At 40.5% G+C, this 26,442-nt stretch overlaps 1 protein-coding gene across 1 annotated transcript in view; it reads left to right on the top strand.

Annotated features, from left to right (window-relative positions):
* Phlpp1 (PH domain and leucine rich repeat protein phosphatase 1) overlaps positions 1-26,442 on the top strand; it is a 207,706-nt gene that overhangs the window by 85,739 nt on the left and 95,525 nt on the right. Inside the window, exons 2-3 of the mRNA XM_059280129.1 lie at positions 5,472-5,668; positions 11,653-11,778. Coding sequence (XP_059136112.1) covers positions 5,472-5,668; positions 11,653-11,778 — 323 coding nt within the window. The remainder of the gene's footprint in view (positions 1-5,471; positions 5,669-11,652; positions 11,779-26,442) is intronic.

A 26,442-nucleotide genomic window follows, 5' to 3' on the forward strand; every position in this document is an offset into this window, starting at 1 on the left:
TATTATTTGTAGAAAGACAAATTAGCATTCACCAAGGTAGAATTCACAGTGAATGGCATTCAAACAAAAATGATCAGTGGTGTGAAAAAAGGCCCATTTCCAAAAGAGCCACTGAACTAAACTGGCACAGCAGCAGTGTGAGTGACAGGGTTAACTGCAAGGAAATATAAGCAGCCCTCGTACTTACTTTTTATATGTTCTTGAAGGTGGAACATTGGCAGGCCAGGAGATACAGGAGAGATTTGTGTGTGTGCATGTACCCAAATTGGGCTTCTAGAGATGCCAGATATACTAGAACTGATTTTTAACAGATTTAAATACTGCAGAACAAAAGATAGTAAGCCTGAAGATACAGTGGTGTCACAACCAATATAAGAGCAAGCAGAAAGAACTGAACATCAGTGAGTTATAATTTCAAGTGGCTTAATTTGTGTCTGTACAGTTGGTGCCCCTAAAGAGGACTTGTGAGATCAGAGAAAGTATTTGAAGCACTAATAGCTGGCAAAATTCTTAATTTTGACCATAAATTTCAAATGCTATAAGTCTTGAGTATAAGAAATGTGAAAGAACATATCAAATATCATGCTGCAGAGAGCTGGGAAAATGCTCAGCTTGTAAAGTTCCTGCCTTGAGAGCACAAGGTCCTGAGCTGACTCCTGGCACACACATGAAAATGCCTGGTGTGGTGACATGTACCTGCAATCCCAGCCAGGAGGCGCGGGTGGGGAGTGGGGACAGGACGGGACACGACACTCTGTTTCTAAGGTGGTGGACAGGTATTCTCACCCAGGATTGTTTTCTAGCCTCCATGTGCATTTCCTCCACCCCCACCATGCATTAAAGACAAAAAACAAACTGCTTCAAACTACTAATAAAGAGAAAATCTTTGAGAGGCAGCTGAGGAATGGCAGCACACTTTTCAGAAACGGAAGATGCTGGAAGGGCATCTTCAGAATAATGAAGAAAAGACTGTTAACCTAGAAGTCTCCATGCAGTGAAATATCATTAAAAACAAAGAAAAGAAGGCTTTCATAAACAAAAAAGCAGACAGACTTTATTAGCAGATCTTGTACCACAAGAAGTGGTTCAGACACTGAGGCAGAGTGAAAACAATCTCACATGGACTGTATATAAAGGAGTGAAGAGCACTGGAAGTGATAGAGAGAAAAGACTTAAAATCTCTCAAAGTAATTTACTGTCCGTAGCAAGCCTTAAAAATGTTCGGGCCAGGCGGTAGTGGCGCACACCTTTAATCCCAGCACTCGGGAGGCAGAGCCAGGCGGATCTCTGTGAGTTCAAGGCCAGCCTGGTCTCCAAAGCGAGTTCCAGGAAAGGCGCAAAACTACACAGAGAAACCCTGTCTTGAAAAAAAAAAAAAAGTTCAGAATATAATCCGAGGAAATTTGGTAGACTCTTGCTCTTAACGTCACCATCCGTTATTGTCTTGAGGTTGGTCACATGAATCCAATTTGATGTTTATGCATATCTACTTTTAAAATAGTTATTTAGAGTGTGTGTGTGTGTGTGTGTGTGTGTGTGTGTGTGTGTGTGTACATTCTACATGCATGCAAGTGTCCAATGAGGCCTAGAGATGGTGTCAGATCTCCTGGAACTGGAATTACAGGCAGTTGTGAACTGTTTGATGAGAACTGAACCCAGGTCCTCTGGAAAAGCAGCAAATACTCTTAAACCACTGTGCCGTCTTTCCAGCCTTTGATATGTTTTTTGTATTTTTACTCTTCCTAGAGTTCATAGCTTTCTTTCATGTTATTTTTCAAGTGGCTTTATGTGGTATAGAAATATTAAGTAACTGGTTTAGAGTGAGCAGAAAATTGAAATTCGTGAGTATGAGGAAAACATTTGTTGGAGGAAGATCTTACTTTGGGGAAGGTGTTGTTTGTTACCATAAAACAAAGTTTTTGGTGGTAATGCTGAAAGCAGCATTCAGTCTTTGACTACCAGGATTCCAAAACTGTAGGTCTGTTATAGTTGACAGAAAGCCAAGTGATTCTGATATGTGTCCCTGACCACATCCTGAGAAATGTTGGTTTAAGCCCTGTAGTACAGGGAAGACTTTCTTAATACCCCTAGGATTTTGCATAGGTCTGGCTTGTGGTAGACATTTTATACTACTACCAAGCCAGCAATTGTACTATGAGAAATAAAAGTAAGTAACTAAGTAAAAACTGTCCATTTGATGTGGAAAAGGATTGTTCAGGAAGTCATTAAGAAGCAGATCCTCTAACATCATGATATACTTTGCTAATAGGGGACTTAACCCTCTTCATGAGGTAGTGTCTTGAGGGTTATTATAGAACACCATTAAAAAATATTGCACTTATCGTCTGTCTGTCTGTATGTATGTGCAGCAGAGGTCAGTAGACCGCTTGTGGGAGTTTTCTGTCCTTGTACCATGTGGGTCTCAGGGATTAGATTCAGGACCTCAGGCTTAGTGGCAACCTGCTGACCCATCTTGTAGCTCTAGGTCACCGTTCTGCCATGTGCCAAAGAGAAAGTGTATGCATGTGTTTTTAAGTTTTCTGTTGTCCTCTCTGTTTCAGCTTGGAATGTTTGCTTTCAGAGCACACCCTTCTGAGTTGTGAGAATGTCTGGAGCTTGCGGCCGGTGAATGTTACATTTCTAAAGCCCAATCTATACCCATTGGCTCAGCTTTAAACGGGCAAGCATCAACTTCTTTTGTGTTAACAGTATCTGTTAGAGCACTGGGCAATCGGAAGACTAGTGATAGTTAAATGCTTCTGATGTCTGAGAATGAGGGAGTCTGACACAAAGGAGGGTGTGCCAGTGTGACTGCCCAGGAGTGTATTACCTCATCCACCTCCATGTTCCCCAGAGTGCAGCTGGTGCACAACCAGTTCCAAGGGTGTGTCTGACCTGGAAGACCCAAGCAGAGAAGGATAGAGGACAAAATGCACTCAGAGCAACGTGGGGGTAGGAGTGGGAATTTGATTCGGAGTGGGATCTCCAGGGTTTCCCAAGAACAAACCTGGCTTTCCCTTGGGCCCCATGACTATGTGGAAATCTTGGGAATTTTCCTAAGTAGAGAATAAAAAGCCAGTCTCTGTTGCTACGTCTGTTCTCTTAAAGGTTCTTCCTGGCCTAAGTCAGTCTGTCTGGTGATTTGCTGTGGAGCTTTCTTTAGGAGATATTTTGATTTGGCAAATTGAAAGACTCTTATGCTCCTTGGTTTTTAATTTTGTTTTTCCCCCTTAATCTTTATTATAGTTATTTGCAAATCTGAATAAATGTGATAGGTTATAAATGTCCTTGAATCTTCTCTGATGTGGTTAAACAAAATATCTGCTTCTTTGTATTCACACACGTGTGCAGAGGTGTGGGTGTGTTTGGACCAGATCTTTTGTTGGAGAATGTTACTTTATTTTACAGTCACTAAAACTGGGTTTTGGAATTCAGTTGCAGTGTATTGGTTTAGTTTTTTTTTTTTTTTTTTCATTTTTTTTTCTTGGAATCTTGTCTGTTCCCTACAGTCTCCTCTACTGAAGAGAATCTGTTAGATGCAGAAAGACTCATGTGGTAGCTGTTATTAGTTGTCAGCTTGACATGCTTGGGAGAGGGAACCAAAATTGGGGAATTGTCTCCATGAGCTTGGTCTAGAGCATGTCTGTGAGGCATTTTCTTGGCTACTGACTGATGTAGGAGGGGCCTGCTCACTGTGGCCTGGTGGTCCTGGGCTGTACAAAAAAGCATACTCAAAAAAGCCACAGAGCAAGCCAGTAAGCAGCGTTCCTCTATGGCCTCTGCACCAGCTCCTTCCTCAAGGTTCCTTCCTTGAGCCCCTGCCCTGGCTTCCCTCAGCAATGAATGTGACCTGTAAGCTGAAATAAACTCTTTCCCCTCAAGTTACTTTCAGTGTTTATCACAGCAAGAAAAAGTAGACTAAGACATCTGGCATCTTCCTTTCTTGATATAAACGAGCATGTGCAGAATGGGACAGTGACAGTGGTCTGTCACTGACAGTCCTTGGTAGGTTCTTTGTGTTATGAACAGTCACCTGGCGTCGTCCCTGCTTGTGGGAAGGTCAGTACTGGTGGACAGCAGCAGAGACCCCTTCCTGTGGCAAGCTTGAGCACGATAGTTAGTGGCCGGGCACCTGGCTCAAATAGCTGTACCGTCGTCACATTTCATCCTTGCCAGCTAGCATAAAATTGAAGTGTGAAGTAGTCATTTTATAAAACATTTGGTATGCTCGAAGATGAAGCAAATGAGAACATGCTAGTCTTATTAGAAAATAACATCTCTCCCAAGTGTATTTATTGGGTGGGTTCCACACTCTGAATTCTCTTGAAGTGTGTTCTAAGTGTGGTTGGCTCTTATTGCTCCATGTTTGATGGGGGTTAGGCATCTATCAACTCTTGGCTTCTTTCTTGCTGTTTTTCTTAAAAGTCTCATTATTTATTATGTGTGTGTTGCCATGGTGTGTGCATGCGTGAAGGCCAGAGGACAGCTTTTTGGGGATTTAGTTCTCTCCCTTCCACCATGGTCCCAGGGATCAAACTCAGGTCATCAGGCTTGTGTCATTGGGTGGCAAGCACCTTTACTCCATGAGCCACATTGCTGGCCTGCCAACTATTTGATAATTTTTAATAATATAATATCTCTTGAGCTGTTTTTTCTCCTAGTCCTTGGTGGCTAGACTTCCAGATATGTCGTTTCTCCTGTGGGTCCTATTGCAGGACATCTGTCTGCTTCTTTCTGATCTAGTCAGCATCTGACTTTGGGTTGATGTTTCTGTAGTCCCCTCAGTGTCTGTCTTCTGTGTTGACAGGACTTGCCCGAGTGCAGTGTTACTATGTTCATTCCTACCTTAAGAACAGGAACTCCTGAAGTCTTTCTCACTGTCTCAGTCACAGTGCTACTCTCTGCTACTGCCCATCTCTACACATCACAGCCTTGGCTGTGCTCGGCCTTCACCTTGTTGTATGTTCCTATCAGAACAATAATTTTTATTTCTACTTTTTAGTAAACATACATTGAATAAGTGTGGGGAGAAAACAGGTAGTTAATCCCAGTAAGACTTATTACTCTCATTAAATGGGTGATGCTGAATGTTATTTTGTCTTGGCCTGTAATCTTTTCTTCTTAGTGTACTAATGACTAGCCACACATAAAAATATTGAATCCATTTCTTGTTAAACATAAAATAAATTATAAGAAAATTGGTGATAAGAAAGGGCTTAAAACAGCCTTTCCCTTGGGTTTTACGAAAAAGGCTGTGTTTCACCTGCTACTAAAGTACACATGAGGAATAATTGTGCTCGTTCTGATTTCCATAAAGGCACATGACTGTTGGCTGTATGTTCTTTTAGTTATAAGTTAGTCCACCCCCCCCCATAACCATTGTTTCCTAATTGATCTAGTATATAGCTCATGGGGGAAATAGCTTATTTTTAAAGACTAACATGTAACATGTTTGCTTGTGTTCATTTTAGGAAAACCTCACAGCACTGGGAGCTCCGAGCGGATTCAGCTCTCAGGAATGTACAATGTCCGAAAAGGCAAAATGCAGTTGCCAGTGAACCGATGGACAAGACGCCAGGTTATCCTGTGTGGGACCTGCTTGATAGTATCATCTGTGAAAGACAGCTTGAGCGGAAAGATGCATGTTTTGCCACTAATTGGTGGGAAAGTAAGTGTTAAGCAAGAATGCTGAAGTATAGTAAGGACCTTCCAGCCATTTCTATAATAAAAGGGGGATGGATTTGACTTGTCTGAACTACTTCCTGATGTGTTCCACTGGTGGGCAGTGTTGGTTACTGGAGCTGTGAAAATAACAATGCCATTGGATCAGGAGGGAAAGTGGATCAACAGAATGCCGTTTTATTTTAGAGTGCATATGATAAATTCATTATAAGTAGGCATCTTTTGCTTTGTTAAGCACATAGCTCATAGTACAGGGCACCATTACTAAGTCAGATTGTAGGAATACTTGTGTGCTCGTGGAGGTTACATGGAGGTTTAGGATCTTCTTCTGCTGAAGTCTTACCAGACTTCCATTACCTTCTGTGTATTTGTGTTCAGGGACTTAGTGGATTAGCATCTTTAGTTTATTACTATGGCTGGCCATACATTCTGAGCTGGAAATGTTACACACTTGACAGATGTTTCTCACATTACCAGTTGCTTTTCTTTGGGCATGTTAACTACTTTTTGCCCATCGCTTATAAAATAGAACCAGTTTTCTTGGGGAATTATTAAATTTTCTGCTGGTTTACTTACAAGCCAGTATTAAATTCTCTGTTGGGGGTAGCATTACTATAATCATATGTCAGTGTGTGCTGATTTTAAAATGATGTAATTTGTTAAAGGTTCTGATTTAGATGAGAAATGGTTTGTTGGAATTGGGGACATATGAAACAAGTACTTTTTATCTATCTATCTATCTATCTATCTATCTATCTATCTATCTATCTATTTTTTCTCCTGGATGGGAAAGGAGGTAGATTTAGGTGGAGAATGCAATTAGAAGGAAAAATAAGAAGCCAGTTTTTGTGAAAATACAAACTTAAAAATATTGACAAATGCCTGATATGTTCTAGGAGTCAGAATTGAAGGTAATGCCAGATCTGCATGGTGATGAGTGGCTTTGATGTTTAGCAGTTCTGTCGTTGAGTCTGTCCTTGTGAATGCCCTGTGCTAGTTGCTCTCCCCTTTCCTGGCATACACCAACCCTAGGAAGGCTGATAATCAAGCCTTTTCACAATAGGTTTCAGTGAGACTGAAAGGTAGACTTAGATCTTGTCACTCTTGCATTTTGAAACCACTGCTTGTTAACCTTTGTCTGAGCATTAAGAGTTGTTGAGTGTAACTATGTATGTAGTCAAGGATGATCTTGAACTCCTAATACTCCTGCCTGGGATTCCAGGTGTGGGGTTCCAGGTGTGGGATTACAAGTATGGGGTTTTAGGTGTGTGATTACAGGTGTGGGGTTCCAGGTGTGGGATTACAGGTATGGGGTTCCAGGTGTGGGGTTCCAGGTGTGTGATTACAGGTGTAGGGTTACAGGTATGTGATTACAGGTGTGGAGTTTTAGGTGTGGGATTACAGGTGTGGAGTTTCAGGTGTGGGGTTCCAGGTGTGGGGTTCCAGGTCTGGGATTACAGGTGTGGGGTTCCAGGTGTGGGGTTATAGGTGTGGGGTTCCAGGTGTGGGATTACAGGTGTGGGGTTCCAGGTGTGGGGTTCCAGGTGTGTGCCATCACACCTAGTTGCAGTTTCATATGGTATTGGAAATTGAACCCAGGCTTGACATATGCTAGGCAAGTTCTCTACCAAGCAAACACATCCACAGCCTATTGAGTGCAATTTATTATTTCACATTTTGCCTTTTCATGGATTAATGAAAATTTTGTCATTTATGTTGTTATCCTAGATGATTATTTTAAAATGCAAACATATTTAATGTTTGATTTAGACCTAAAGTCTGTCTCTTTGTGATGCTGGGTGTTTGCATAGGCAAATGTGATATGATTTATTGCTTCTCTTTTGTGGAGGAAGGCACTTTGTTTGGTACTAAGAAGTGGGGAGTCACCATCTGTACCGCTGAACATCTTATGATTCCATATCAGGAGACGAAGGGTGGACACATCACCATCTGCATTAGAGTTGTGAGTGGGACACAGAAATCGAGAGCACTGGGGGAGGTCAATGAAAGGCAACGTTTTGTAGGGGAGAAAGAAGTTCATAATCAAAGAGGTAACAATAATAGAACTTGAAGGGTGAGAAGTCTTTTGACATGTAAGTGGAACAAGATTATTCTACTCAGAGAGGCAGAAAAGCACGTGGAATGTTCAGGTAAGGTCAGAAAATCCAGCTATAATTAGATTGCCATTCAGAGGCCCGTCCTGTTTCCCAGGCCTGTTATTGGACAGACTTCTACTATTGAGTGAATTGAAAGCTAATAGCTTCCGCTTTTTACAAGCAGATCTTGTCAAACCTGCTTTGCACTGTCTTTAAAATAATGGAGCTTGTTGAAAACCAAGTCTTTTAAAACCTGTTGACCCAGTTAGGAGAAAATAATTCACTTTTTGTAATTTGAGCTTCATTAGTGTTTGTCTGTTTCTTTTTGTCACTCTGTTTTAGTTGGTAAAGGAAAAACAGATTAAGTGCAGAAGCCTTTCCCTTCCTTTTTAATTTATATGTGGAAGAGCTAGAAGTGAAGTGAGGGGCAGATGGGTCATAGTCCAGTGGTAGTTGCTATCATTTCTGTTTTCCATATCACCAGGCCATGATCAGTTTACAATTTTCAAATAACAAGTGGCTTCATTGTTAAAGAAAGCCCTCTTGGACCAGTGAGTTGTCTCTGTGGGGAGTGGCAGTTGTTGCCAGGCCTTATGACCTGAGTTCAATCCCCAGGTCCCACATGGTGCAATGACAGACTGACTTACAAGTTGTCCTCTGACCTTCATATGCACCTTGGCCATTGTGTGTGTGTGTGTGTGTGTGTGTGTGTGTGTGTGTGTGTGTTAAAGCTCTCTTAAAAATGTTGTTGAAAGTATTTTTAATAAAGATACATTTTCATTCATTGTATAGTCATACTAAATTTGCTCTGTAGGGTTAAATGGAACTTTTGTAGATAATGCATATAAGTAAGGCTTTAATATCTCTTCAAGTAAAGATGAACAATAAATGAACTGTTTATCTTTGTTCTGTACAACTCAGTGGATTATCTAAGGTAGCCGTACTTTAGTTCTGAATGAGTGAGTTTATTCAGTATATAGCAAACAAAAGTAGAACAACATATATCAGGTTGGTAGGTAGATGGCAGAAGCAGATGGCAACCTAAGTCAGCGCAACACCCAGGAGACCCTGCTGGAGTAGCCTGATTAAGAGGGGTGGACGTTATTTAAGATAGAGGCTTTTCATTGAGTGGATTTCATGTTTATATAGTTTTTATTTTTAATGATCTAGTCTGTAAATATTCCACGATTACTGTAGTTTTTAAAGTAATTTTTCTACTTATGAACATTTGGGTTGCTTCCAGGTTTTTGTTGTTAACAGTGTTGTTGACATGATCTTAGAGTGATATTCTTTCTGGTAAACACATTTTTTAAGACAGAAATTCATATTTACAACAGAATTTCTATGCCCAGGGACATTTGGTATTATGTGGAAATGTTTTTGATGTTCAGAAGAGTGAACAGGCAGCTCGTCCTTGAGCCTGTTCTGACGTTGGTGTATCTCTCTGTCTACGTTCTTCCTTTAGAAGCCCACGCTTGGGCTCAATGAGTGTATCTTGGTTTCTTCTTAGTACCCATTTTTTCACTCCATGTTTAAACCTGTATTAAAACATTTTTATTAAACTCCAACTCTGCTTCATAAACTGTCTACTTTTAAAATTCTTTTCAGCATTGAAGCTGTGAATCCCAGTTTGGCCTGAATCAAGGTCCTGGAAAATCTAAGGGAAGTTCTCAGGCTGATGAAGGTGATAATGGGGAGCTGTCTCTCCTGCCTCTGCCCCCTAGAACACTGTCAGGACAATGGGTCATCAATTGACAATATTTCCTGTGACAAAGTGACAGGAACATAGGCGGAGCACAAGAGCACCCAGAAAGAAAACAACAACAACAAAAAACTTTAAAGTTAGTGTTACCATGGTAACACAACTACCAGAACTTGATGCCTCACACTAGTAATTTCTCCTTTGTATCACATGTCCACTATGAGTTGGTGGATTTTGGAGTTGATTTCTCTTTCTGCACACTCTATAGGGACCCTGCATGATACTCCATTCTTCTGTTGTTTAATATTGGTGACTTGTAGTGTTATTCACTGGTTCTTATCTATTCAAAGAGTTATTTTTATTTGTGTGTCTGTGAGTGTCTGTGCATGTCTGAAAGCAGGTGAGAAGAGGTTGTTGAGTGTCCTTTAAATCATTCTCTTGCCTGTTCCTCTTCTGGAACCTCCTGACTGAACTGGAAGCCAACAGCTCCAGTGGTCTTCCTCCTGTTCCTGCCCACATTGGAGCTGTGGTTGTGGGTATTTGTAAGAAATGCCTGGTGGCTGGTTAAATGCTCTTTCCAGCCCCACTCTTATGTATTTAGATCTGAAATAGTGACCCATGCCACTCTTGTCAGCAGCTCATAGCCAGAATTATGTATATTGACTTGACTTTTGGAAGGGATCTGGGAAGTGCTGAGAAGTAGGTGGAGTATTTGGTGAATACCAGTATCCTTGCTGCAGAGGCGTTAAAAGGCTAGCAAGGATTTCCAGAGTAAAACACCCACACAACAGGTCAGACACGTCCTGAACAGTGAAGAGCTAGGTCCAGTGACCTCCTGGAAATACACTGTTCTTGAGTGTATCAGCACCAGAGAACATTATTGGCCTCTAGAAGATAAACACATTGTAGGATGATACCCAGTCTGCTTGCCAAGTTGTAATTTTACACTCAATCTAAAGTACATGTCTGATTGCCTTTTTATATTTTTACCATGACTTTATTAATGTACGGTGTGTGTGTGTGTGTGTGTGTGTGTGTGTGTGTGTGTGTGTGTCCCCACATGTGAGTGCATGTGGGTGCCATGGAGGGCTCAGATCAAATTCAGGTTGTTGGGCTGGGCTCCAAGAGCCTTTACCTGTTGAGCCCCCACACCATCCTTTTAAATTTAAGATTTATTTTCTTTTTAATTACGTATTTGTGTTGTGAGTGTGTACATGTGAGTACAGGTGCCTGTGGAGGCCAGAAGAGGAAGTCAGATCCCCTGGAGTTGGGTTACAGGCTGTTCAGCTCTCCTGAAGGAGCACAGCCTCCTCACCACTGACCGGTCCCTTCAGCTCCAGTTTCTGCTCTTGTTATTATTGTCATTTAACATAGAGTTCAGTTTCCGGCTTTAAGTTTTCTAGCTAATAAGTTACATGCTAAGCAAATTTTCTACTTTTCTAAATATTAAAAGATGTTAATTTCCCTTTGTCTTTTCTTGATTTCACCCCACAGATTTTCACATGTATTTGTTTAGTTTTTAGGTTATAATTTTTTTAAAACCTGAAATGTTTAGAAGTATGTAGTTGAAAAGTGTGTCATGTGTGGGACTGGGTTTCGTACCTGTGATAGAACACTCACCTCGCAGACATAGGCTCTGGCAGTTCTCAGCATGGAAAGAGCATGCTGTCCATCTTCTAAACACACCCAGATTTTAAACTAATTTTCATTCATGGTTTCTGATTCGGTTACATGTTGAGCAGCGTCATCTGAACAGTGTCATCATAAAATCCTTTTGTACATTCTCTGTGAGTTCGTCCTTTTTGTCAAGAAAATGATAGGAGTTTGTATAACATGTTTTGTTTAAACTTTTTCTCTTTGTGAATAATTTACTGTGAATGGTAGTTTATTATTTTAATTCTAAGAGGAAGAAGCCCACAGTCTTGTAAAGATACCTATGTAAGGAATAAGAAAGGAAGAGTCTGTACCGCTTTTCAACAGGAAGAAGGGAATTTCACTTGGGTGGTGAATTCTAATGAAGATAAAAATCCTCCTTTCTTGATTTCTTTGTAACTGAAGTTGTTGTTGGGACACAAGGATGTGGCTGTAAGTAGAAAGAAGCACACAGTGGGGAGAGATGCAGGTCTTGTGGTCCCAGTGGGCACTGGCTCACGGTTCTTCCTTTTCCCACAGGTGGAAGAGGTGAAGAAGCACCAGCACTGCTTAGCGCTCAGCTCCTCGGGGCCCCAAAGCCAGACGTACTACATCTGCTTTGACACGTTCACGGAGTACTTACGGTGGCTGCGGCAAGTCTCCAAGGTAAGCAGTGCTTACACCGGCTGCCCGGGCTGTGTGCATCACTTAGCCCAAAACAGCTTTCTACACTTTGTTCTTCTCTCTCAGATATACTAATGATTAGCAAGTTTTAGTGTTTAAAAAGCTAAATATGGGTGAAAATGAGCACCCCCCCCCCAATAATTTTGTTTAGCGTTACTGGCTTTGTCTCTTAGCCCCTAAACATAGCATTAAAAAAAAAATTTAAGGTGTCTTTCTTCCTTCCTTCCTTTCTTTCTCTCTTTTTTTTGAGAATTTCATTTCAGTATTTTAAATCATGCCCATCCTTCCTACTCATCCCTCCAACTCCTTCTATTTCCCTCACTCATTCTCAAATTCATGACTTCTTTAATTATTATTATTGGTGTGGTGTGGTATGGTATGGTGTGTGTGTGTGTGTGTGTGTGTGTGTGTGTGTGTGTGTGTGTGTGTATGCAATCTACTAAGTCCATTTATTGTTGCTGGTATGTACATATGTTTAAGGCTGACCACTTGGGATTGGATGACTGTCCTTGGGGAAAACTCTTTCTCCGTCTCTCATCAGCCATTGATTGGCTGTAGCTCTTCATCTAGGGCTAGAACTTTGTGACTGGCCCATCAAGATAGCCCTAGTGGTACAATAGCTGCAGTCATTTCTTGGGTCAATTAGACAGTAGCTGTCTAATTGTCTAATTGGACTTCAGGTCCACTCGTTGGGAGGGATTTCTTGCCTGGTACTGTAAACCTAGACCTAGCCAGCTATCTGTGGCCAAGGAGGTCATGGATCCTAGAGAGAACATATTACTGCCATTTTTATAAACCAATAGAATTTGTAACTACTTTAAATACTTACCCTTCAACCCACAGATAAGTGTATCTCTCACCCTCATCAAATAAATTGGTTTTGCAGTAGATGGAGGTTGTTACAGAGATCTATAACTAGTCACAATACAGAGAATAAGTGACTGTGGGATGTGCAGACCAAACTAATGCATGGACAGTGCCACTCCTATACCTAAGGCCCAGAGAAAACGGCTGAAGTGCAGGTGGGGTGAGTGTAAGGGCCGCAGGACCAGGACATCTGCTCTGAGACGGTGTCTTCTACATATGACACAGAAACTGCACCCATAAAAATCTCAAAAATATGGTCGCTTAAGTAAGACCTACATAATGAGAATGAACCTTTACAATTTTTGTGTGGGGGCTGGAAAGATGGCTCAGTGGTTGGTTTCGAGTACTTGCTGTTCTTCCATAGAACCTGGGATTAATTCTCATCCCTAACATGACAGCTAACTATCGCCTGTAGCTCCATTTCTAGGAGATCTTCCACTCTCTTCTGGCCTCTGAGGTCAATGCATGCTTTCTCATGGTGAGTAGACATGCATGTAGGCAAAACACCCAAAACCATTCTTAAAAAAATGAGTAAAAATTGTTTGTTTTGATAGCCTGACCAAAGTTTCCCCTCCCTACTCTCATGCCTTCCTCCCCTTCCAGTCCTCTTCCACTGTTTCTCTTAAGAAAAGGGAGGGCCTCCCATGGATATCAGCCAGCCATGGTATATCAAGCTGCAGTGAGATTAGGCACTCATTTGCTTTTAAGGCTGGACAAGGCAAACCAGTAGGAGGAAAGGACCACCAAAACAGATAACAGAGTCACAGATAGCCCCTGCTCCTACTGTTAGGAGTCCCACAAGAAGACCAGGCTACACAACTCTAACATATGCAGAGGGCCTAGGTCAGTGGCATGTGGGCTCTCTGGTTGTCAGTTCCATCTCTGTGAGCCCAGGTTAGCTGATTCTGTGGGTTTTCTTGTGGCTGCTGTTTTTTTCCATTAAAATTTTTTTTTGTTTGTTTGTAAGATCTTAGTAAACCTTAAATTCAGTCAGTTACTGTTACAGATAAATTACATGAGGTTGAGAATATTTTAGTGACTAGCCTAGGATAGGGTAAATATGAAATCATAGAACATGCTAGAGAGCTTACAAGCGTCCATCTTCTGATTACTTTTTCCTGCAAACCATCTAACTCTGTCTTCTCCCTTTTTCTTTATTCTGCCTTATTGAGTAATTTCATTCTCTTTATCTTATTGTGGGCATTTTATCTCCCCCTATTCCTTTGTATGCTGTGTGTGTGTATTTGGCCCATGAAATACTGTACTGGCGTATTTTTTCAGGATAATGTGTGTATTCGTCCCATGAAATCCTGCACCTGTGTTAAACTAGAGTAACATTATAAATAAGATAAGTAAATGCTCATTTTTCAGATACTTTGTGAGTAGGCGTTTTTGCATCTTATCGTGAAGTGAAGGGCTAGATTGCTGCACTAAGTGCTTTGGTTTTGGGTGTGTGTTTTAAATGATGGTCTCTGGGGTGCAGGAACGTTACCACAGAATTCACTGTCATGTTTTTAAATTATAATCCAATTTGTTACCCAAGTGCAGTATGATTCATACTGCTGCATGATGGAGCTATTTGTCAAGCGAATAAGAGAGTAACTATAGAAACAGTTAATGGAAACATTTCCGAGGCTTTCCATGGTACTCCCTCATTTGGATGACTGACAAGTTGCTGTTCTCTGATGAGGGCTGGCTCTTAGAATCTTTTGCTTCTCTCCCTTCCAGAAAGCTTTGGCAGGTTTTGGTTGATAGCATTTAGAAGATTCTCCTAACCTAAGGCAAATGTATGTTCTAAGTGCACAGAGCAGCACTCTGCAGGGGGAATAGGGAAGACGGCCCTCCCCCTTCAGTCTCACGTGTGGAGTGACTGTGATATAAAGGGAGACACGTACATTGTCTGTTGTTTTAAAACTCATCTTGTGCTTGCAGCCATTAGGAGACAAGGATTAAGTAATATGCTTTTGTATTTAAGTAGTTTTGAATATGTGTTCACAATTAAGTGACACTGTGTGGTTTCAAGACAGTAAATCAGTTGCTGATGTCCTCCTTTATTCAGAATAAAATGCCAGCATACTATCAGTGGGAAGTTATTTCTTCTGTGTTGAAATAATGATCTTAAACATAAGCCTTTTCTTTAATTACTTTGACATGATTTTTATATTTACAGAAATATTTTAAAGAATACAGTTTCCATATACCCTTTGTTCTGTTTCCTGCACAGAACATGGTGTATTCGTTAGAACAAGGAGACCGACCTTATTATTAGTATATCATTCTGGACTGTCCTCAAGATTGTATGTAGTTGCTTTTCTGTTCCCTTTCTAATCCAAGGTACCACAGTTCACTTGGTCACTATGCTCTCTTTTCTCCTCTGCTGCAGAGTAGCCTTTTCAGTCTATTTTCCATGACTGACAGTTTTCAGGATATGGTTGAGTTGTAGAATGTCTTATATGGAAGTACTTTTGATCTTAGAAACCAAATTCAGAGTAATGCATATTCGGCCAGATGTGAGCTGCTTACATTAAAAACAGTTGAGATACAAATTCCTAAGTAGTGATAATGGTGTAGACAAGAGTATATGTAAGCGGCCAAGTAAACTACAGCAGATTATTTAATTGAAACAGTTAAAACAAAAAGATTAATAGTCTTGTGTGTTGAACACCATACAGTTTGTAAGTTACAATTCTAACTCCGTCAAGCATTTACTCAATACCTTCTGTTGGTCAGGTCTGTGATTATGCAGCAAGAATAGAGCAAAGAAAAGTCCAACCCCTATCAGATGGCAGGATTACTTCACAAGTAAATAGGAAAGAAAGAAGGGAATAACTCGGAATGGATCCTTGGTTAAACACACCACTGGGTTTGATTCACTGCACCACATAGCAGCCCACAGCTCACTGTAACTCCAGTTCTTATGCCCTCCCCAGGCCTCCTTGGGCACCAGGCAAGCACATAAAGTACATATATACATGCAGGCAAAACACCCATACACATAAAATACATAATAAATAAAGTTAACACATTTGAAAATATGTAAAAGAAAAGAAGTTATCAGGTTCTCATAATGTATTAAACAGGGTGCTAGGACAGAATGTTGGGAAGAAGAGACATTTAAATAAAACATCATGGAAGAAGAGTGTGATGGTTTGAAGATCTGATGGGACAAGCTTTCCAGAAAGAGGGTGAAGATAGGTGAAGGCCCTAAGCCTATAAAAATGGAGTCGTAAATAAGGAAGGGAAGTCACAGTAGGCAGAGTGTGGAGGCCCACAAAAGTTTCCTAGTGAGATCTGAGCTTGCTTTACCCAGCAGAGTTGCATTAGAGGATTGTTTGACCATGTGTGTGGTTACCAGGTGTTTGGAAGGGTCTGCACTTGGCTGTGCGGTATGTTTTGATCTAGCAAGGGAAAGTCTTTTGCCCTGCCCTTGGCATTCTTATAAAATTCTTATAGAAGAGACAGAAGGGGCCAGTGGATAAGGATCCAGGCCCTCCCGCGCTATCCTGTGTTTCTATCTGTCTCTCTCCCCTCTATATTTCTATCTAAATATTTCTCAACTCTCCTTCCTCAAGAGTACCCTGAGGTAAAAGTAGGAGCTGGTCTCCTACAACAGAGGTCCTGTGCTATAGAATAATGTAGAGTTTCAGTTGTGTTTTTTATATAGTGACAGAACATTACAGAGCATTCTTTTGTGAAGTTATGTATGTGATAGATAACTGGGCAAGACAGAAGTATCTGGTTAATCTAGCAGAGGCGAGGATGATTGTTGTGGTAGAACTGAAGAGACCTGGAGAAAGGAACCTGGGGGTGTGTTTTGGAGGTGGACAGGGTAACCACTATGTTATATGGAAGATGTAAGAAAAAGGAAAAAGTAAGAATGGGTTTTAGGGCTGGGGATGTAGCTCAGTGGTAGAACATGTGCAGGCCCTGGGTTTAATCTCTAGCAAAACACACACACACACGCACACACACACACACACACGTCTTCTAGACCTTTGAATTGTGATAGATTAAAGCCTCAGTTGGATGTCATAGCACTAATTGTATTCCACATAAACAGTTTGAATCTTCAAAGCTTCTATTAAAGGAGTGGACAGAGAAGCAAAGCACAAGAGGTAGATAGACTCCTGGAGTATGGAAATGTGTATTTATAGCTTGGTGGCTGTGACTGTCAGTGTCGGCTCGGTTACCTTTCCTGGCTGTGGTTGGCTGATGTGTTTTCTCCATTGTCTAGTGCCGTCATCTGTCTAACAAACAGACTCAGACACCAGACTTCATCAGTGAGAGGCACTGCAGGATTGGGTGGCGGGGGCTGTGACATGAGCCAGAACGTGGTGGCAGCAGGGGGAGAGGGGCTTCTGTGAGTCTTCCTTTCCACCGATTATGATGCTCACTTAGAAAGTGTTTGATGCCTAAAGCCAGGAGTGGTGATACACACTTCTATTCCTCGCTCTGGAGAGGCTGAGGCAGGAGGATCATGATTTCAAGGTTAGTCTGGGCTACATATTTAGAGACCAGCCCAAGGGACATGTAACCTTGTACATGTAGCCCAAGTACATGAGACCTTGTAACCAAAAACCCAGAACAATGTATTTAATATCTGTGTGCTGAAATGTGTTGTCACTGTGTGTAAAAGACAGTGTGCCATGTGCATATGTAGTCCTGTTTGCATTTGTATTTCCAAAATGTGTGTTTCCAGGAGTGAGTGAGGACCTCAGAGAATAGAAAAACCTCCGAATGATTTTAGCCAAGACATACAAGTCTAAGCACTTTAAATTTAGTGTTCCGATGTCTTTGTGATTGGTAGAGAATAATCAACGATTAATGAACATAGGTAAAATGGCTGAGTTAAGCATTAGACTGTAAATCTAAAGACATTAGATTTAATTGCTTCAGATTACTGTTAATGAATTAGTTAGAATGGAGCTTTAACATCTCTGTTCCTTTCGGTAAGACTGTGTGTTGTGGGGAGCTCTATGTAGTGGAGGTGAGTAATCTGAATATCTGAGTAAGGTAGTCATTAGTATTCTGCTACTTCCTGGCTATATGGTTCTACCTAAGATTTCAAATATTAACCTTTTTTATCTGATAGATGGAACAATAATGGTGTCTCTTCTGGTTTATGTGAAATGTATGTGTGATGGACTTACACTGGCAATGTCAGTATATGTACGTCTGTGGATATGGATGATTAAATAAATGTTAATTTTATGACTGTCATTTCTGTCATTATCAAGTGATCAGGCAGTCATTTAAAGATTTATTTATATTATTTCCAGCAAATAAAAGAGCTTTGTTTATCCAAGTGAGGTTTTTGTGATGCTCTCAATTAAAGGAGCTGTTTTGGGAAAGTTGAGAAGACAGGGGATCTGGGAAAGGCTTAGTGCAAACATTAGAAACACTGTCTTTCCTTTCTATAACCTTAAACACCAGATATCTACCTGAGAAACTTTCAGACAGCCCAGTAGGATGCAGATAAGCTGTAGGACACCTGGCCATTGTGCTCCAGGTCAGGACTCTCCAGCACTGCAAATACTCATTTCATCTTATTTTATCATTTTATTTTTAGAAATATAGTAGTAATAAAAAAACAAATGATCTATAATGAGCTGTTGCAGAAGAAATGAGTGAAGGAACCTCTCATTTGGGTAGAATTCTATATAATGAGGCTCTGGCCACTCCTGGTTAAACTGCTGTGTTGGGAATAATCGTATGATTCTCTCTTTAACTCCAAATGTAGGGAGAGTCGGCCAGGGCTGCAAACAGAGGGTAGAGTGGACGTGGCCTCTGCTCTTCATTTTGGTCGTCATCTTACATGTAGTATTAGGAAGCTAGACACTTTAGTCATATTCAAAGTCATTATGAAAACCACCTCTTTTCCTCTTCTTTATATTGAGAGAACATAGTTTTCATTTTGAAAAGGATTTTTAAGAGAAAGCAACATAAAGAAAAAAACCTAAGGTTCAGATTTCAATGTTCATTTTTTCCTCTACCCTAGTTATAATGAAAAGACACAAATAACCAATTTCCAATATTTTTAAATCAACACGAACTAGATAAGTACGTTGCAAAGGAAGTTCTTCATTTTTAGTGCATGTGTTTGTCTTGTAGCTTGTAGAGAAGTGTTTTTGTTGTCAGCTGGTTTGTGTATTGGGTGTGTGTTAGTGAAGAATCCTTTGGGACGATTACAATATTGGTCTTGAAGTCATCTCTAAAATACGAACATGCAGCATACTTTAAAAATTCAGTAAACAAAATGTTGTATGCGATGTAAAAGGGAGGGGTGTTATTTATTCAGCATCCAGACACATGTCTAGAATGTTTTTATTGTAGTAGGAGAGGCAGCCTGCTTTCAGATGTTCACATTTGTAGTCCCATTTTTAGAGCATGCTCTCTTTAGACATATTGATTGATTCTGTGACTTGTATTCAAGGTTAGTCTTTCATGTGAATCTGTAGCCTTAATTGTATGTTACTTTATAAGTTATGGTCATTTCTGTAGTATCATACTATAAATCTGTTTGTGCCATGGAAGGTTAAAAGTAGATTTGGGTCACTGGTTTAGCACTGTGTATGTGCTCTTAACTTTTTGTTTTGTTTTTTGAGGCACAGGTATGTGCATGTGTGGGTGCATGCACGCATGTGAGCGCACACGGCTGCGTGCGTGTGTGAGTGTGTGTGTGTGTGTGTGTGTGTGTGTGTGTGTGTATGCAACTCTATATAGTGAGAAATATCTTACAAATACAAGCATAAAACCACTACTTCCCTCATGTTTAGCAAATATTTCAGATAAGAATTCTTAAAAATGTTTATCTATAGGTATGAATGTTTTGCTTGCATCATCTTGATACTTGGTGGTACCTATAGAATCCTGAAGAGGGCATTTAAGTGGAGCTGGGAACTGAACCCTGGTTCTCTGCAAGAGCAATGAGTGTTCTTAACCACTGAACCATATCGGCAGCCCTGTTTCAGATAATTGTGATTGCTGTTACAAATGAGTTTAGAAGATTAATGAGGCAAATTGAATGTTTCCAAGTATTGATTAGCTAAAGGAAGTTGGAAATGACTTACCACTTGTCACTAGCTTACTTACTTTGAACAATAAAATGACTGAATTGAAAGCATTGATTTTAGCTTGAATAACTCTGACCTCAAAAGACAAGAAATGTCTCAGGCTTTCCATCCCCCACCCCCACCCCACACCAATTTTAGAATATTTGCACATGCATTGGGAGCTATCCTCAGGGAAGAGACCCTAAGTTTGACTTTGGAGTTGATTTGTTTTATATACTATGCTTACAGAGAATGAAGGTAATTTGGTACAGTATAGTTACAGAATCTTTATTTTGGCTGCTGCCTGTCACATGAGGTCATGCAGGGTAGTTCTACTTGTCACTCAAAATTTTTGGGTCACTTCACATTTTAGAATTTCAGATTGATAATGTTCAACCTACACTGTTTCTAATAATAGCCCCCTTTGTTGTTTTCTGTAGGGAAAGGAAAAGATAACATCATGATCTCTTCAGGGGACCTCCGTGACCTAAAACTAGCCTGGTTTACTTGGTTAAAACATGGTGATTATCAGCCCAGGTTTTCATCAGGGCTGCTTAGCTTGTCTGTGTGTCTCTCTGTGCTCGTGTAGCCAGTGTATTGGCAGTTGCAGGCAGACTGTGCACGTCACTGCTGTTACTGCTCCTGCTGAGTAACTCTCCGTAGAACTGTAGTATTTTAAATCTTGGGCACTGATTTGAAAAGGAAGTCATTACTGTGAAGGGCGGGGGCAGATTTCATGCTGAATTAAAGATTATGTGAAATGATGACTAAGTGACACCCTTTAAATAAAAATGAGCTGTATGGTGAGCCACAATTGAACTTTCAGTTTCATGTGCTTGAAAATGTTCTGAGGTCTCTCAAAGAGAGTCAAGCCACGGGTGTGTAATAGGATTGAGATGGATTCACGTCATTAGTGGTAGTTGCAGGAGACACTTTAGTGTGATTAAGTCATCTTTAATGCATACTTAATGCAGTCTAAAGAGTCTTCTGCTTTTAGCCTGTCCTGTCCCTGATGCTTTAGGGATCTTCTTCAGTTTGTTTTACTGGATCTCTAGTGCTAAGTAAGAAGAATTCTTAGAATCATTCTTCTGAAGAGCCCAGGAATTTTCTGGAAACTCATTCACACTTTACCCCCATTCTTTAAATAATGAAGGGTCTTTTGACCAAGGGCAGTCCACCAAGTTTGTAGAATCAGAAGTGGAGCTAAGGGTTTGCTGACATAGCTTATCTTAAAAAAAAAAAAATTGCTTTTGTACCAATTTTGTAGTGTTAATTGAGATATAAGGGAGATTAGATGTGAGCTATTGGGGCATGGGAAGATTAATAAGGGCAGGAGCAAACTACATCTTGAAGGCTGTTTTTGTATCTTTTCTCTGTGATAAAACACTATGAACAAAGCAATTTATAGAAGGAAGCATTTAATCTGGCTTATGGTTTCAGGGGCTTAGAGTCCATGATAGTGGAGCAAAGGGACAGCTGATAGTTCACATCTGGATTGCCACTCATGAGGCAGAGAAAGACACAATCTGGGAATGGTATGACTCTTTGGAAACCTCAAAGCCAGCCCCGAGTGACTCACCTCCTCCAACAAAGCTATACTTCCTAATCCTTCCTAAATGCTAGGGCCCTAGAGTTTTCGCACAGAAGACCACCATCCATGTATGCAATCAACAAGAGTGTTTATTATCTGGAGAGTAAGCGTTCCAGCATGCTAGGGCCACACATCTGACACAAAGGCAAGATGGCGACCATGAAGGAAGCTTTGCAGGCTCCTTTTATACACAGCTAAAGGAATTCTAGAAGCAGTTAGGTCATCCTATCTATGATTGACTAAGCAAGTGGAAGTTACATTAGTATATCTCTGATTGGCTAAGGTTAGCACGGGCTGAAAGGGGCTTCAACTGTTCCACCTTTGGGCATATTTGTACAAGTTTGGGCAAGTCCAGATGTGACCTAGAAGGAAAGGGCTGTAGGACTTGTCCTTGAGACATTGTGGGGCTGACTGTAGGCCTTCTTTATATTCTGTCCCTTGGCCCTTAATGTAATTTGTTGATAAATGGCCCTTTGTTGGGAAAGACACCTGTTTGCCTCTCTCAGAGAACTGAAACCTAAATTCACTTGTAAAAACTGGAGAATTTAATCCCTTCACTAAACAGTTCCATCCACTGGGGACCAAGTATTCAAATATATGAGTCTGTGGGGGTCACTATTCCCATTCAAACTATCAAATTCCACTTCCTGGCCCCCATTGACTTGTAGCCATATCCTGATGCAAAATGCATTTGATTCAATACAGTTTAAAAAGTCCAAAGTCTCTTTTGAGACTCAAGGCTTTTAAATGTGACTCCATGTAAAATCAAAATAAAAAAGCAAATTCCATACTTCCAACAGACAATGGTATAGACTATACATACCATTCCAAACGCAAGGAAAGGAGGCATAGTGAAGAAATACTATACCAAAGCAAAATTGAAACCTATCAGGACAAACTCCAGATCCTGTAATTCCATGTCTGATATCAGAGGGATTTGATGGCTCCACACTTCCATCTTTGCTGTCTGCAACATACTTCTCTCTTGAACAAGTTCCACTGCTCGTATGTAGCTGTTTTTGGCAGATTTCCCACAGCTCTGGCATCTCCAACATCTTGGGGTCTCTAACACAATCCAGACTTCACTTTCATAGCTTCATGCCATGGCTTCCCAGAACACATCTGGCCTCAGGGGCCCTCTTTAACTGCAGAGGAGTATTCTGCAAACTCTTGTATCCTTATGACTCTAAACCCAGAACCATGTGGACAACATTGCCAAGTCTGACTGCCAGCCTGGCATGGAGCTGGCCTCCTTGAACCACATTTGCAGAAGCTTTCCTTTGCTTTGTTGCCTTATAGGGGCAGAAAATTCCTCAGGCCTTTCTTTCCACTTTAAAAGTAAGGTCTTACCCTGAGGGCACCCCTCCATTTATTCCATTTCATATCAGGCTCTCTTTGTGCTTCCCTTCTCTTTCAGCACAGGCTTGATTCCAACTTTAAATTCCCTGGTGCTCTTTGTAAACTACACATTTTTTATTTCTTTTCACCCACTTGGTCTTTTTCATTATTGAGCTGTATAAAAGTGATTACTAATAACCATGTGTCAGAGACAAGATTAGGCTGTCTTAAAATTTCCTCCAAGCAAATTAGTCTATTTTCAATTTAGCTTCAGGCAAATTTTTAGGACAAGGGCAAAGAACAGCTCCATGCTTTGCCAAAATATTACAATAATTTTCTCTAGCCAAGCTGCTAATATTGTTCCCCTCTGAAACCTCATGAGCTGGACCTCTAGTCATACTGTTCTCAGCACCATTATCTTCCAGACTCCTCTTAGGATGGCCATTAGTTACTACCTTCAGTGTCCAGCTGACTTTCTAGTCTAAAGTCCCAAAGTCTTCCACATTCCTCAAAAACAGACAACAAACACCACCAGCATGGTCAGGCCTGTCAGGACAGTAGCTCCTTGACACCAACTTCTGTCTGACTTACTTTTCTATCTTTGCGATAAAACACTACGAACAAAGTAACTTATATTGTAGTATTTAATCTGACTTATGGTTTCAGAGGGTTAGAGTCCATGATGGTAGACCAAATGGATGACAGCTGAGAGTTCACATCTTGCTTGCCACCCGTGTGGGAGAGAGAGGGAGACACAAACTAGGAATGGTGTGAATCACTTGAAACCTCAAAGCCCACCCCTAATGACACACTGACAAGGCCACACCTCCTAATCCTTCTTAAATAGTTCACCCACTGGAGAACGAGTATTCAAACATATGAGCCTATGGGGGTCATTTCATTCATATCACCACACTACAAAAACAAGAGGAAAATTTATTCCATGTAGAAGTTAATTGTGTAGAAAGGTGAACCTGTGTAAAACATAGAGATTGACATGCCGCCATCTGAGCACTGTGGAAGAGACATGTAAAAGCTAATACACCAGAGTACAGGCCTAGCCCACATTATCCATGCAGTCTGAGAGGGGTGGAGAAGACTCACGAGTTAATGCACAGTGTGCATGCCTATGTACATTTTTTTTTTTTTGCTAGTTCCAATGTATTCTCTTGTGGAAACTTAACTATGATTTACCAAATACTATAAGTAGGTTGCAGCATGCACTTTATTATAGAAAAAAGTCATCTTAGAATTTTCCCTAATTACCAATAAGATGTTAAGAATTTAGAAACTTAGAAATTCTGCTCTGAATTAAGTAGAAAAATGAAGTATTTTAGATTGCATAAATTTTTTTGTATGCAAAACTAATAACATTGTAAAACAGTAGACTGATCCCTTCATAGTTACAGATGTGCCTTAGGTACTCCTATTTCCACATTAATGATAACCCTACTTTCCCTGTGGTGACTGTCTTCCAGAGGTAGGGGTTTCACTTCACTGTGGATATTTCAGCTTAAATTAATTTTATTTTTCCAAAGTTTTAGAATCCAGTTTTATACAGAGAGCAGAGTATCTCATTTTTTAGTATCTCATAGCAACAGCATTTGATGCAGTGTATGTTTGTATGGTCAGGTTATTACCATTTCATACCCATCCCTCTTCCTCCACCTTCCTTCTTCCTGTTTTCCCCACCCTTCCTGTGTTCTTCCTCCAGCAGGGTAGAATCAGCCCTTTGCTACCCTTGCCTAAAGGAGAAGTGGGGAAGCTCTGGGGAGAAAGAGGAAGCACGTTTTCCCTCTCTGTGTGCAGGAGCTGTTCTCTAGCTTCCAGTGAGTGTGAGGACCTCTGTAACTGGAGACCCCCAAAATTATTAAAGGTTGTATATAATAATACTTCAAAACCATGAAGATTCTGCCTATATAGTATTATGTTTTATAAAAATACGTTCTAAGTCTCAAGGAGACAATTTAAAGCCACAGCATGTTATTTTAGTATTGGTGAAGTCCCTTGTAAGGTAGTTGCCAATAAGGCAATATTAATTGTAATTCTTCAAAGTAATTGTTCTCATATTTGTGAGTTTCTTAGCAAATATTTTTGGACTTTGAGTACTAGCCATATCAAATAGTGCTAAATTCACAGACATAGAATGTAAGATTAAAAAAAAAAAAAAAGACCTTGTAGACTTATTGATTCACACCTCCCCCAACTGTAGATATAATTCTAAAGGGTCTTATTAAATAAAAAAACAGAGCCAAATGCAGAGTTAAAAGCCCAGACATCAGAGCAGTAGCTAAGAGCTAAGACCACATTATCTTACCACTCACTGCTGTCCTTCCCCTGAGAGAGAGACCTTCTTCCTGTGTCCTGTCTTTTTATTGCCTTTCTGTTCTGCCTTCTCATTGGCTCTAAACCCAACCACATGACTTCCTCATCACTGCCTGTCTATACAGACCTCCAGATCTCTATGGTTCGTACTGAGATTAAAGGTTCAGGTCACTGCTTGGCTGTGTACTTCCACACAGAGACTCTGCCTGCCATGTGATTGGATTAAGGGCGTGTGCCACCACCGCTGGACTTCTGCTAAATGGCTTGCTTTTAGCTCTGACCCCTAGGCAACTTTATTTATTAACATACAAATAAAATCACATTTCAGCACAAATAAAATATCACCATACCCAACCCCAGTTGTCTATAGCAGTGGTTCTCGTCCTGTGGGTCTCGACCCATTTGAGGGTCAAATGACCCTTTCACAGGGGTTGCATATCAAATATATCCTGCATATCAGATATTTACATTACCATTCATAACCAGTAGCAAAAATTACAGTTATGAAGTAGCAACAAAAATAATGTTATGGTTGGGGTCACCACATGAAGAACTGTATTAAAGGTTCACAGCATTAGGAAGGTTGAGAACCACTAATCTATAGTGTTTCAGATGCTTTTAGGGTCTGATGCATCAGTGATTTCCTTATAAGTGAGCTGAGGTCTTGATTCCTGTGGTGTAACAAGATGTAATTCTACTTCCTCCCCTAATTGCTAACCTCTAAGTATTGTAAAATTACCATGGTCTTTATGTCCTTGTGCTGACTTACCCTTTTGTTAGCAGCGTGTTTTCAGGGGACGCATCCTTGACAATTAATTTCACCTGCTTTCTCTGTCACTTGGTTCTCAGATCCCCATGTAGCAGCTTCCCTCTGGTGTTTTCTGGTGTGCTGACAGATGCCTTGACACCCTGTGAGCCTCATGGTCTGTGACTGCTGTTTTCCCTGCTTTAGACATTAGGTACCAAGTAAATCACCTACTCATTAGTGGTGTGAGGCCAACACAACATTAAAAGTTCTTCTAGCTTTGTGTTTATTTTCCTTAGTTATTAATAGATTTATTTAGTTGATTACAAACTTCAATTAGTTGAATTCATGCTATAGTTACAGTAATGTGCATAGTTCATAATAAAGATTAACACTTTGCTGTTATTATGTGGCAAACTTTCTACCTACTTTCCAGCAGCCTTGGGAGGAACTGCTGACAAGTAAGAGTTAATGGTTGGATCTCACAACAGCCTTGTGAGGTCCGGCTTTGCAATCAGTCTATTGAGATGTTGTCATCCCCACTTCGTAGAGAAAAGAATTGAAGTCTAAGGTACCTGCACTACTGTATGTAATACATTCTGCTGCCTTGCTCTTTTTACCTATTTGTTCTTTCATTGTTTGACAAAAGTGATCTGAAGAGACTATACGATTCACTGACAGGATTATACTATATCGCAGATACAGTTGTCAGCAGAATCCAGTTCACT

This window comes from Peromyscus eremicus, chromosome 15 (assembly GCF_949786415.1).
Source record: "Peromyscus eremicus chromosome 15, PerEre_H2_v1, whole genome shotgun sequence".
NCBI classification, from domain to species: Eukaryota; Metazoa; Chordata; class Mammalia; order Rodentia; family Cricetidae; genus Peromyscus; species Peromyscus eremicus.